This window comes from Gorilla gorilla, chromosome 1, assembly GCF_029281585.2.
Source record: "Gorilla gorilla gorilla isolate KB3781 chromosome 1, NHGRI_mGorGor1-v2.1_pri, whole genome shotgun sequence".
Lineage (NCBI taxonomy): Eukaryota > Metazoa > Chordata > Mammalia > Primates > Hominidae > Gorilla > Gorilla gorilla.
Window position 1 is genome coordinate 83,229,657 of NC_073224.2, and position 14,831 is coordinate 83,244,487.

The 14,831-nt window shown below is 39.3% G+C and overlaps 1 protein-coding gene across 1 annotated transcript in view; it reads left to right on the forward strand.

Moving 5' to 3' along the window:
• SLC9C2 (solute carrier family 9 member C2 (putative)) overlaps positions 1–14,831 on the forward strand; it is a 115,178-nt gene that overhangs the window by 93,406 nt on the left and 6,941 nt on the right. The window contains exons 22-24 of the mRNA XM_004027915.5: positions 735–833; positions 4,441–4,608; positions 12,440–12,571. Of these exons, the coding sequence (XP_004027964.4) occupies positions 735–833; positions 4,441–4,608; positions 12,440–12,571 (399 nt within the window). The remainder of the gene's footprint in view (positions 1–734; positions 834–4,440; positions 4,609–12,439; positions 12,572–14,831) is intronic.

Consider the following 14,831-nt stretch of genomic DNA (forward strand, 5'->3'; position numbering starts at 1 on the left):
CCCGGGTTCACGCCATTCTCCTGCCCAGCCTGTAGCTGGGACTACAGGCGCCCGCCACCACGCCCGGCTAATTTTTTGTATTGTTAGTAGAGACGGGGTTTCACCGTGTTAGCCAGGATGGTCTCGATCTCCTGACCTCATGATCCGCCCATCTCGGCCTCCCACAGTGCTGGGATTACAGGCGTAAGCCACCGCGCCCGGCCTTTTCTGCATTTTTTTTTTTTTTTTGCATAGCGCCCTGTCCCTGTCTTCTTTGTCATAATTATCCCATTGGATTGTAAATATCTACCCAACATAACTAAAAGTTTTTTCTGAAGGCAGGGGAATTGTTTAGCTTACCATTATAACCCAAGCCTCAAACAGGGGCTGAAAAAAAGTTTTCATTCATTAATGTGCATATTTATTCCATAGTTATATCAGTTACTATGCTAGGTACTAATCACAAAGTCAAAGTTTGTTTGCCTGTTCCTTTATTTCTAAAAGTTGATGTGGTATATTAGCACGTTACAGTTCAGTAATAAACCAAGAATATAATTAGTGTTTTTATGCTACTTGGAAACTATTTTAGCTTTAAAATCATATATATATATATATATATACACACACACACACACACACACACACACATATATAATAAAATCATATATATATATATATAAAATATTTAAAAAGTAGACTAGGAAGCTTTTGTGTTGACTCTCTTTTTCTTTTCGTTTTTTTTTTTTCCCACTCAGGAAAGAGCCAAACTTGCCTGTTTTGACTCTGGAGATACCATTTGTAAGGCAGGTGAAATGCCACAAGGAATCTACTTAATTATTTCAGGAATGGCAATTGTAAGGGACTATTGATTTTTTTTTTTTTTACTTAAAATGTATTTTGAAACATGTAATTGTAGAATAAGAATAAATTTAGATACTGAAAAAGTTTAAATTTTTAATGTAATGAAACCATTTCTACTCTGAGCATGACAGCTGAGAGGTGAATATTCAACACCTGAAATGTGCTTCCCATTCTACAAAATGCTGTCATAGTCTTTACTTATTTCTTGCAGCAATCCTGGGAGGAAGCAGGATTTTTCAGAATGTTCAGAGAAGGAAATCAATACTTGGCGTGGCTTAAATTACTCACCTAAAGGAAATAGAATGAGGATCAAAAATACAGCTTTTAATCTGTCTAATGGGAGGCTTTTGTTGACCAGAGAGAGAGACAGACAGAGAAAGAGGGAGAGAGATTTCAGTAGAGTGATGGGGACAAGAATCCTTTGCATCTGCATAACAGTAGTTTAGTAGCTGGTTTCATGGGTGAGCCCCATTTTGTGAACCAAATAATTCCTAGATCCTAGATGATGGTCATAAAATGACAAATCCTTAATATGGGAAAAATAATACCATTGGCTTTCTGGTTTTGAAATGGGTATATTAGACCTTAAAATATCATGGAAATAAACTACTATAATAAATAGAATACTAACACAATATAACACTTATTTACTATCTGGCACTATTCTAAGCACTTTTCATTCATTCATTCACTCATTTATTCAACAAAATGTTTGCTTCATTACCACCATGTGGCAGGCACTGTTAATTCTAGGCATGGGATTGACAAAACAGACACAAATTCCTGCCTTCTTGGAGCCTAATTTCTAGTAGAGGGATAAAAGGAGATGGGACAATGAACAAAACAAATAAGTTTACAGTATGTTACAGATGATGGAGGTATGAAGAGATTAGTTGTGATTTTTTAAAAGGTAGTCGAGAAAGTCAATATAGGCTGGGCATGATGGCTCACAGCTGTAATCCCACCACTTTGAGAGGGCTAGGTGGGTGGATCACATGAGGCAGGAGTTTGAGAGCAGCCTGGCCAACATGGCAAAACCCTGTCTCTACTAAAAATACACAAATTAGCCGGGCATGGTGGCACATGTCTATAATCCCAGCTACTCAGGAGGCTGAGACACGAGAATCCGAGATCCTGCAACTGCACTCCAGCCTGGGTGACAGTCTCACTCTGTCACTCAGTCTGGAGTGCAGTGACACCATCTCAGCTCACTGCAAGCTCTGTCCCTTGGGTTCAAGTGATTCTCCTGCCTGAACCTCCCAAGTAGCTGGGATTACAGGATTACAGGCACGCACCACCACCCCCATCTAATTTTTGTGTTTTTAGTAGAGACGGGGTTTCACTAGGCTGGTGTTGAACTCCTGACCTCAAGTGATCCGCCCGCCTTGGCCTCCCAAAGTGCTGGGATTACAGGTGTGAGCCACTGAACCCGGCCAACAACCCTATGTTTTACATGAGAAAACCGATGAACAGAAGAAAAATAATTCACTTGGCCCCAACTACACATACTCAGAGGCCAAAGATTACTTCGAACCCATGTAGTCTGTCTCCAGTATCCATGTGCTTAGCCATTATACTATACTCCCATTAGAATTCTAGGAAAAACACACTGCTGCCAGTATTTATGAAATACGTCAAGTCCAATACTTAAAAGCTGCAACTTGCTGTAACATGTTTCTTTGGGGATTTTCCTGCCGTGACTGGACTAGCTAAGCCTTCTTAAACTATAGTCCAATAACGTCTGGTCTGAAGAGGTTATATTAGTACTCTTTTGATACCATAACAAATTACCACAAATTTAGTGGCTTAAATATATTATCTCATGGCTCTGTAGGTCAGAAATCCAATGGGTTCCGCTGATTTCACTGCTTGGGTCTCAAGAAGCTGAAATGAAGATGTCAGTAGGGCTATGTTACCTTCTGGAAGCTCTAAGGGCAGAATCTGTTTCCAGGCTCTTTGAGGTTGTTGGCAGATCTAGTTATTCTTTACGGCTATTGAACAGAAGTCCCTGCTTCTTCAAGGCTGTCAGCTGGAGCCCACCTTGAGCTCCTAGAGCTTCTCTTTCATCCTTGCATGCAGGTCCTCACATCTCAGAGCAAGCAAAGGCATATGGAATCCTTCACACATCTCTCTCTGATGGACTCCCTTCTACTTGCGAGGGCTCGTGTGATTACAGTGCCCCCAGTATTCCCGTCTGTTGTTTAATCAAATACTAATCTGGTACAGCTGTGAAGAGACTTTGTAGATCTTTTTAAGGTCAGCTGATTAGTAGCCTTAACTCCAAAAATCATCTTTTTAAGGTCAGCCGATTAGCAACCTTAATTCCACTACAAAGTCCCTTCACTGCAGACCCTAGATTAGTATTTGGTTGAACAACAGACAGGAATCTTGGGGGGGGCCTCCTTTAGAATGCTGCCTACCTCAAATGCCATCATCTTTTCTTTGTTTGCAAAAAGCAGAGGCATTCTTCATTGCTGAAAGATCCTTTGAATGGCATTCAAAATTACAGCCATTAAAAAAAAATTCAAACTCCTCTGGAAGCATGAATGCCTTTAAAAGTCTGAATGCTAATTGCTGGGAGAGAATGACCTTTTGCTTCCTGTTTCCTGTGTCTTGAACAAGAACCTTCCTCTTTGATGTTTACAGCTAAACTTTCTGAAAAATTCTGTAATCTTTCTAATCCCAATTCTTTCAGCTTCCCCCTAAAATCTGATACCGCGCTTCTTTCTCCAGTTATGCCTACCAGTTATTTTCTTGAAGTAACTCAACCATCCTATGTTCATCCTAAAACCTTTTCCTGTTGATATTGCATGGTAATTTTTCTAAAGCATTTTAAAAAGAGACAAGGCTTTCATTAACATCATGGCTTGGTTTGGAGGCATATTAATTCATAATATCTGATTTATGTGCCCATGCAATCAAAAGTTATTTCCACCTGATGCATTAGCCCATTGCGGTAAGAATATCTAATGGACTCAATGAGTGATTGCATTAGTTGCATACTATAATTTCCAGTTTTGGTGGGTTTTTTTTTTTTCTTTGAGATGGAGTCTCACTCTGTCGCCCAGCTGGAGTGCAGTGGCACGATGTTGGCTCACTGCAACCTCTGCCTCCTGGGTTCAAATGATCCTCCTGCCTCAGTCTCCTGAGTAGCTGGGACTACAAGTATGCGTCACCATGCTCGGCTAATTTTTGTATTTTTTTTTTTAGCAGAGACGGGGTTTCACCATGTTGGCCAGGCTGGTCCCGAACTTTTGATCTTGTGATCCACCCGCCTTGGCCTCCCAAAGTGCTGGGATTACAGGCGTGAGCCACTGTGCCCAGCCCTGGTGGGATTTTTGTATAAGACAGGTATAAGTAGAAAGTTGTAAATAGGGGTCATCTGTAAAACTAAAGATTAGAAAAAAATCCTTGCCTTGGGGAGTTGAAATGTTAAAGAAATTATTATTTTTTTTTCTTAAGCCTAATTCTTCTTTCACACCTGACAGGAGATCTTTGCCTTCCATTGGAAAGTTGTAAGAAATAGTGGGAGCTCCTATGATTTGATCAAAGGGTTTTTCATTTTTTCTTTCCCTTTGCACACTTTTTTTCCCTTTGCAGTTGCATAGTTTTTCTCCTACCTTTGGAACAGAGAGTAGCCAAAGGCGTGATAGAAGGTCCAGAGTCATGTTTACAGAGTTCTGTACTACTGGGGACATAATTGGAGAGCTAAGCTGTCTGCTTAAGCGTGAAATTGAATATACTGTCATCTGTGAAACTAGTTTACAGGTAGGAAAATGGTTCTGTCATGAGTTTTTAATTATTCCTCAAGTAAATAAAAAATACCAGCATCTTTTCTGTTTTGGGGTTTTGACATCTTAGTCACCCAACCAGCTATTGGGCGGTAACATAGCTGAAAAGGCAGATTTAGTGTCTCACATGCCAGGCTCTGCCAAGCTCCACTGCATCCTGCCTAAGGGAGTAGTTATTTAACCTCCTTAAGTCTCAGTGTCCTTGTTTATGAAGTAGAGAGAATACTAACCTTTTGATGTTATGAGGATTAGGAAAACATCTACGTAAAATGCCTGACACATATAGGTGCTCAATAAATGGTCACCATTATGACAACAGTGTTTTTAAAGAATATTTATTTGTTTTTAAAACAACTCCATTAAAGAGTGGGCAAAATATATGAACAGATACTTTTCAAAAGAAGACATACATGTGGCCAATAAACATATGAAAAAAAGCTCAACATCACTGATCAATAGAGAAATGCAAATCAAAGCCACAATGAGATACCATCTCATACTAGTCAGAATGGCTGCTATTAAAAAGTCAAAAAGTAACAGGTGCTGGAGAGGCTGTGGAGAAAAAGGAACAATTACACACTGTTAGTGGGAGTATAAATTAATTCAACCATTGTGGAAGACAGTGTGATGTTTCCTCAAAGACCTAAAGACAGAAATACCATTGACCCAGCAATCCCATTACTGGGTATATACCCAAAGGAATGTAAATCATTCTGTTATAAAGACACATGCACAAGTATGTTCACTGCAGCACTATTCACAATAGCAAAGATGTGGAATCAACCTAAATGCTCATCAATGATAGAGTGGATAAAGAAAACATGGTACATATATACCATAGAATACTATGTAGCCCTAAAAAAGAGTGAGATCATGTCTTTTGCAGGAACTGTGGATGAAGCTGGAGGCCATTATCTTTAGTAAATTAATGCAGGAACAGAAAGCCAAATATTACATGTTCTCACATATAAGTGGGAGCTAAATGATGAGAACACACAGACACAGAGAGGGGAATAAAACACACTGGGGCCTATTGGAGGGTGGAGGGTGGGAGGAGGGAGAGAATCAGGAAAAATAACTACGGGTACTAGGCTTAATACATGGGTGATGAAATAATCTGTACAACAAACCCTCATGACACAAGTTTACCTATGTAACAAAGCTGCATATGTACCACTGAACTTGAAAGTTAAAAAAGGAATATTTGTTTGTTTTTAAACTTCCTTCTATGTTTCATTTGCTAAGTAAGAAGTTATCTATTCAACACCTAAGTGTCCTGACATTTCACTAGGTGTGGGGAATTCAAATAGAAATGAGCCAAAGACCAAGGGACAAAGTGGTTTGTTAAATGGGTCCTGCTCCCTGTGCCACCCAACTGGGTGATACCCTCCAATAGGGGTTATCAGACACCCTATACAGGAGCGTTCCTACTAGCATCAGGTCGGTGCCCCTCAAGGTCAGAGATCCCAGAGGAAGGAGCAGGCACCCATCTTTGCTGTTCTCCAGCCTCCTTGAGTGACATCTCCAGGTGTGGGAGCAAACCAGATGAATAGGGCCTGAAGCAAATCCCCAGCAAACTGCAGCAGCCCTACAGAAGAAGGACCTGATCATTGCAAGAAAAACAGACAAAAAGCAACAACAACAGCATCAACAACAACAAAAAAGTCCCCACAAAAACCCCATCCAAGGGTCAACAGCCTCAAAGATCAATATTAGACAAACTCATGAAGATGAGAAAGAATCAACGAAAAAACACTGAAAACTCAAAAGGCTAGAGTGCCTCTTCCCCTATACATGATCGCAATGCCTGTCCAGCAAAGGAACAGAACTGGATGGAGGATAAGATGAATGAATTGACAGAAGTAGGCTTTGGAAGGTGGGTAATAACAAACTCTGCTGAGCTAAAGGAGCATGTTCAAACCGAATCTAAAGAAGCTAAGAATCCTTATAAAAGGTTACAGGAGCTGCTAACTAGAATAACCAGTTTAGAAAGGAACATAAATGACCTGATGGAGCTGAAAAACACAGCATGAACACTTCATGAAGCATGCACAAGGATCAATAGCTGAATCTATCAAGTGGAAGAAAGGATATCAGAGTCTGAAGGCCATCTTGCTGAAATAAGGCATTCAGAGAAGATTAGAGAAAAAAGAATGAAAAGGAACAAACAAAACCTCTGAGAAATATGGGACTATGTAAAAACAACAAACCTATGATTGATTGGAGTACCTAAAGAGACAGGGAGAATGAAACCAAGTTGGAAAACACACCTCAGGATCAGGATGTTATCCAGGAGAACTTCCCTGACCTAGCAAGGCAGACCAACATTCAAACTCAGGAAATACAGAGAACACCACTAAGATACTCCATGAGAAGATCAACCCCAAGACACATAATCATCAGATTCTCCAAGGTTGAAATGAAGGAAAAAATGTTAAGGGCAGCCAGAGAGAAAGGCCAGGTCACCTACAAAGGGAAGCCCATCAGACTAACAGTGGACTTCTCCGCCGAAACCCTACAAGCCAGAAAACAGTGGGGGCCAATATTCAACATTCTTAAAGAAAAGAGTTTTCAACTCAGACCTTCATATCCAGCTAAACTAAGCTTCATAAAAAAAGGAGAAATAAAATTCTATCCAGACAAGCAAATGCTGAGGGATTTTGTCACCACCAGGCCTGCCTTGCAAGAGCTCCTGAAGGAAGCACTAAATATGGAAAGGAACAACTGGTACCAGCCACTGCAAAAACACTCCAAATATATAAAGACTAATGGCACTATGAAGAAACTGCATCAACTATTTTGCATAGTATGCAAAATAACCAGATAGCATCATGATGACAGGCTCAAATTCACACATAACAATATTAACCTTAAATGTAAATGGGCTAAATGCCCCAATTAAAAGACACAGACTGGCAAATTGGATAAAGAGTCAGGACTCACTGGTGTGCTACATTTAGGAGACTCATCTCACATAGGCTCAAAATAAATGGATGGAGGAAAAATTACCAAGCAAATGGAAAACAAACAAAAAAAAAAGCAGGGGTTGCAATACTAGTCTCTGACAAAACAGACTTTAATAAAGATCAAAAAAGACAAATAAGGGCATTACATAATGGTAAAGGGATCAATTCAACAAGAAGAGCTAGCTATCCTAAATATATATGCACCCAAGACAGGAGCACCCAGATTCATAAAGCAAATTCTTAGAGACTTACAAAGAGACTTGGACTCCCACACAATAATAGTGGGAGTCTTTAACACCCCACTGTCAATATTAGATCAACAAGACAGAAAATTAACAAGCATATTCAGGACCTTAACTCAGCTCTGGATCAAGTGGAACTAATAGACATCTACAGAACTCTCCACCCCAAATCAACAGAATATACATTCTTCTCAGTGCCACATGGCACTTATTCTGAAATCAACCACATAATTGGAAGTAAAACACTCCTTGGCAAATGCAAAAGAACTGAAATCATAGCAAACTGTCTCTCAGACCACAGTGCAATCAAATTAGAACTCAGGGTTGAGAAACTCACTCAAAACCATGGAAATTGAACTACATGGAAATTGAACAATCTGCTCCTGAATAACTCCTGGGTAAATAATGAAATTGAGGCAGAAATCAAGAAGTTCTTTGAAACCAATGAGAACAAAGAGACAACATACCAGAATCTCTGGGACACAGCTAAAGCAGTGTTAAGAGGTAAATTTATAGCACTAAATGCCCACATCAGAAAGCTAGAAAGATCTCAAATCAACACCCTAACATCACAATTAAAAGAGCTAGAGAAGCAAGAGCAAACAAATCCAAAAGCTAGCAGAAGACAAGAAATAACTAACATCAGAGCAGAAATGAAAGAGACAGAGACACAAAAAACCCTTCAAAAAATGAATGAATCCAGGAGCTGATTTTTTTGAAAAAATTAACAAAATAGACCGCTAGCTAGACTAATGAAGAAAAGAGAGAGAAATCAAACAGATACAATAAAAAATGATAAAGGGGATATCACCACTGACCCCACAGAAATACAAACTACGATCAGAGAATAAACACCTCTATGTAAATAAACTAGAAAATCTAAAAGAAAAGGGTAAATTCTTGGACACATACACTCTCCCAAGACTAAACTAGGAAGAATTAAAATCCCTGAATAGACCAAAAATTAGTTCTGAAATTGAAGCAGTAATTAATAGCCTGCCAACCAAAAAAACCCCAGGACCAGATAGATTCACAGCCGAATTCCACCAGAGATACAAAGAGGAGCTGGTACCATTCCTTCTGAAACTACTCCAAAGAGTTGAAAAGGTGGGACACCTCCCTAACTCATTTTATGAGGCCAGCATCATCCTGATACCAAAACCTGGCAGAGGCACAACAACAACAACAACAAAAAGAAAACTTCAGGTCAATATCTCTGATGAACATCAATGTGAGAATCCTTAATAAAATGCTGGCAAACCAAATCCAGCAGCACATCAAAAAAGCTTATCCACCACAATCACGTCGGCTTCATCCCTGGCATGCAAGACTGGTTCAATATATGCAAATCAATAAACATAATCTATCACATAAACAGAACCAATGACAAAACCACATGATCATCTCAATAGATGCAGAAAAGTCCTTCAATAAAATTCAAATCGCTTCATGTTAAAAACTCTCAATAAAGTAGGTATTGATGGAACATATCTCAAAATAATAAGAACTATTTATGACAAACCCACAGCCAATATCATACTGAATGGCAAAAGCTGGAAGCATTTCCTTTGGAACCTGGCACAAGACAAGGATACCCTCTCTCACCACTCCTATTCAACATAGTATTAGAAGTTCTGGCTAGGGTAATCAGGAAAGATAAAGAAATAAAGGTATTCAAATGGGAAGAGAGGAAATCAAATTGTCTCTGTTTGCAGCTAACATGATTCTATATTTAGAAAACCCCATTGTCTCAGTCCACAAACTCCTTATGCTGATAAGCAAGTTCAGCAAAGTCTCAGGATACAAAATCAATGTGCAAAAATCACAAGCATTGCTATGCACCAACAACAGACAAGCAGAGAGCCAAATCATGAATGAACCCCCATACACAATTGATACAAAGAGAATAAAATACCTAGGAACACAGCTAACAAGGGATGTGAAGGACCTTTTCAAGGAGAACTACAAGCCACTCCTCAAGGAAATAAGAGGGGACACAAACAAATGGAAAAACATTCCATGCTCATGGATAGGAACAATCAATAGTGTGAAAATGGCCATACTGCCCAAAGTTATTTATAGATTCAATGCTATTTCCATCAAACTACCATTGACATTCTTCACAGAATTAGCAAAAAATACTTTAAATTTCATATGGAACCAAAAAAGAGCCCACACAGCCAAGAAAATCCTAAGCAAAAAGAACAAAGCTGGAGGCATCATGCTACCTGACTTCAAACTATACTACAAGGCTACAGTAACCAAAATAGCATGGTACTGGTACAAAAACAGACATATGGACCAATGGAACAGAACAGAGGCCTCAGAAATAACCCTACACATATACAACTATCTGATCTTCGACAAACCTGATAAAAACAAGCAATGAGGAAAGGATCTTCTATTCAGTAAATGGTGCTGGGAAAACTGGCGAGCCATATGCAGAAAACCGAAACTGGACCCCTTCCTTACACCTTATACAAAAATTAACTCAAGATGGATTAAAGACTTACATGTAAAACCCAAAATCATAAAAACCCTAGAAGAAAACCTAGGCAATACCACCCAGGACATAGGCATGGGCAAAGACTTCATGACAAAAATGCCAAAGGCAATTGCAACAAAAGCCTAAATTGACAAATGAGATCTAATTAAAGAGCTTCTGCACAGCAAAAGAAACTATCATCAGAGTGAAAAGGCAACCTACAGAATGGGAGAAAATTATTACAATCTACCCATCTGACAAAGGTCTAATATCCGGAATCTACAAAGAACTTAAACAAATTTACAAGAAAAACCCCATCAAAAAGTGGGCAAAAGATATGAACAGACACCTTTCAAAAGAAGACATTTATGTAGCCAACAAACATATGAAAAAAAGCTCAACATCACTGATTAGAAAAATGCAAATTAAAACCGCAATGAAATACCATCTCACACCAGTCAGAATGGCAATTATTAAAAAGTCAGGAAATGGGCCAGGCACGGTGGCTCATGCCTGTAATCCCAGCACTTTGGGAGGCTGAGGCAGGCAGATCATGAGGTCAAGAGATTAAGACCATCCTGGCCAACATGGGGAAACCCCATCCCTACTAAAAATACAAAAACTAGCTGGGCATGGTGGCGCACATATAGTCCCAGCTACTCGGGTGGCTGAGGCAGGAGAATTGCTTGAACCCAGGAGGTGGAGGTTGCAGTGAGCCGAGATGCACCACTGCACTCCAGCTTAGTGACAGAGTGAGACTCTGTCTCAAAAAAAAAAAAAAAGAAAAGAAAAGAAAGGAAAAAAAATCCAGGAAACAATAGATGCTTCTGAGGCTGTGGAGAACTAAGAACACTTTCACACTGTTGGTGGGAATGTAAATTAGTTCAACCATTGTGGAAGACAGTGTGGTGATTCCTCAAGGACCTAGAACCAGACATACCATTTGACCCAGCAATCCCATTACTGGGTAAATACCCAAAGGAATATAAATCATTCTACTATAAAGACACATGCACATGTATGTTTATTGCAGCACTATTCACAATAGCAAAGACATGGAACCAACTTAAATGCCCATCAATGATAGACTGGATAAAGAAAATGTGGTACATACACACCATGGAATACTGTGCAGCCATAAAAAGGAATGAGAACATGTCCTTCGCAGGGACATAGATGAAATTGGAAGCTGCCATCCTCAGCAAACTTACACAGGAACAGAAAACCAAACACTGCATGTTCTCACTCATAAGTGGGAGTTGAACAATGAGAACACATGGACACAGGGAGGGGAACATCACACACCAGGGCCATTTGGGGATTGAGGGGGTGAGAGGAGCGAGAGCATTAGAATAAATAGCTAATGCATGGGGGGCTTAAAACTTAGATGACATATTGATAGGTACAGCAAACCACCATGGCACACGTAGACCTAAGTAACAAACCTACGCATTCTGTACTTGTATCCTGGAACTTAAAGTAAATGAAATAATTAAACAAAAAAAGAAATGAGCCAAAGAATTCTCAGTCTTTGGAGACTATATGATGCAAAAGAGCAGGATCCAGAGTCTTAGGGGTGTGTGGAGTGGAAGGAAATGTTGTTTTAGCTATTTCATGTCATTTCATTTTTGGAAGAGGAGAGAAGGCATGAGTTTAGTCATAAGGCTGAATTGAATTCACTGAAGTTCGTGTAACTTGAATCTGAAAGTGTATCTTTTTTATTCAGCTAAACCATTTGCCTCTGGAAACAAATACTGTGAATGAGCTCATGTTATCTACCATGACAATAAAAATAGATAAGTTCATATGGCTTAGTTCCTGAATCCTGGACTTTGGGCTCATGAGCCATATCCTTCATTATATCTATTGACTGATATACATTTTTCTGGTCTCTTATTAAAGTCTATAGCTTTAATCACACCATACATTTTATCATCTTATACTTAGCAAACAACCATTTTCACAATACAAATGCTTCTAAATGACAAGAGTATCATAATTATGCTAGAATTGATAGTTTTTCTGAAGGTTAAATCTGCAGGCATCTTGTTTTTTGATGGTCTTGTAATTTAGTTCCACATCAAGCTGCTATGGCCTGGTTCCTTTTTGTTTCAGGCTTGCTTTATCTCCCTGGAGGATTTATATGAAGGCTTTGATGCCTTCTGGCCATCTCTGGAATATAAAATATGGCTAAAGCTTGCTCTCAGTACTGCCTATCAGTATTTTGAATCAAGTCTTATTGACGAGGTAAGTTATGTGATTAAAATATTAATAAATTGAATTTTTATGCATTGTATTTTTTACAGAATGCATTTCATATTTTTGAGACAAAAATAGAAAGGAAATTTGTGTTTGATTTTTTTTTTTTTTTGAGACAGAGGCTCACTCTGTTGCCCAGGCTGGAGTGCAATGGTGCAGTCTCAGCTCACTACAACCTCTGTCTCCCAGGTTCAAGCAATTCCCCTGCCTCAGTCTCCCAAGTAACTGGGATTATAGGCGCCTGCCCCCACCCCTGGCTAATTTTTTTTATTATTAGTAGAGACAGGGTTTCACCATGTTGGCCAGGCTGGTTTTGAACTCCTGACCTCAAGTGATCTACTCACCTCGGCCTCCCAAAGTGCTGGGATTATAGGCGTGAGCCACCGTGCCTGGCCCTGTGTCTGATTTTCTAAAATGAGATTGCTAGAATTTTAACTGCTCTCTTATCCTGAGTTCCTACAGGTTGTCAATCCTTTTGTCACAGCTAATTTTCCCAAGCTACTTGCAATCATTTCTAAAAAAAAAAGAAGGTAGATTTAGCAAATTCAAAATAGGTAGATCCCCCCTGAACCAAGCATAGTGTTAATCAGAATGTGTTAACAAACACTCTGTCTGTATTTATTATTGCCTACTCTGCCGATGTTAATGTAAGTCTGTAAATCTCCTGCCTTTTCAAAATCTTTGTGGAGGTGACTGAGCCTCTCTCATGGACTTCCCCTCCAAAGAGTAGTGGTTCAAGTTTTCTCTGGACAAGCACAATTTACAATCTCACATTTGTATACTATTTAGTAACTATTGGAACCCTTACTAGCTAGTGAGTCAGGAACTGGGGAAGTGAGCTGGGAAAGATTGGAAGTTCAGTAATATTCACTGAACTGAGCGACTGGGTATAAATAAATATTGGGTTAAAAAATGAGTGTGTCATACAAGCCAGTCAGGTTTCTTTTACTTTATTGCAATAATAACTTTCAGAAAAATTTTATCAGAGGGATAAGGGGATTGGAATTCTTCTCTTTTCCTTTTACCTTGCCTCTTCATGAGAAGTGGGACAAATTTAGAGTCTAGTATGAAACTTCAGGGGTGAGAATTAGGACCAATGGATAGAAACTGTATGGACTCAGACTTGACTCAATAATAAGGTGAATGTCCTTTACATTTTTTTAAATTCACAAGCAACACATATTCATTATATAAATGAGAAAGTACAGATACAAAACATTAAAAAAATTGTATTTATTATTAAATAGAGAATCTCTATTTAATACTTAGTTTCTTTCTTTTTTTTCCATTAAAGAACTAGCCAATTAAGATTTTTTTCCCTCTAAATCACAGAACTCAAAATATATATGCATTTTAAAATCAAACCAAAACAGCTGATTTTTTTAAGATTTTCTGGTTGTGAAATACTAGATACATTTGCTAATTTTTAAATGTTTTTGGTTCCCAGTTGTGCTGGTGCCCTCAGCAAATAAATGTATGATTCACCTGTCAGTGACTGAGATTCAAGGACTGGCTCGTGTAGCTGTGCCCTGCATGGGGGTGGAGATGTTTAGACTGAGCTGACAGCCCTGTCAGGGCCCTGTGCAGGAGATGCCTACTGTTGGGCTGATCTCTAAATTCCTGGGTTAGTTTGCAAGCATGGCTGTAACAAAGTACCACAAACTGGGTGGCGTAAAAAAACCAGAAATGCATCGTTTCACAGTTCTGGAGGCTAGAAATTAGAAATCAAGGTGTTGGGAGGATTGGCTCCTACTGAGGGGCTGTGAGGAAGAATCTGGGCCAGGCTTCCCTCCTTGGCTTATAAATGGCTGCCTTTATATTCACGTGGCGTTCTCCCTGTGTGCAAGTCTGCGTCCAAATTTCCCCTTTTTATAAGGACACTAGTTGTTCAAATTAGAGGCCCAACCTATTCCAGTATGACTTCATCTTAACTAATTGCATCTGCAATGACCCATTTCGATAAGGTCACATTCCAGGATACTGGGAGTTAGGACTTCAGCATAAGAATTGGGTGGGAGGTGGTGTGTGTGTGTGTGTGTGTGTGTGTGCACAATTCAACCCATAATAACTCCCTCCCAGTTCTAAAGTCTATGACTCTGAGCCTTGAAGTATAGCTCAGACTCTAGCTTGCTTTGTTTTGGCTTTGTGTTATTCCTATTCACCTGTCAAGTGGAACATAAGCTTACTTGTAAGTGAAACTCTGAATCTTTTAAGACTCTGAGTCTTGTGCAGATAGAAATCTCCTGAG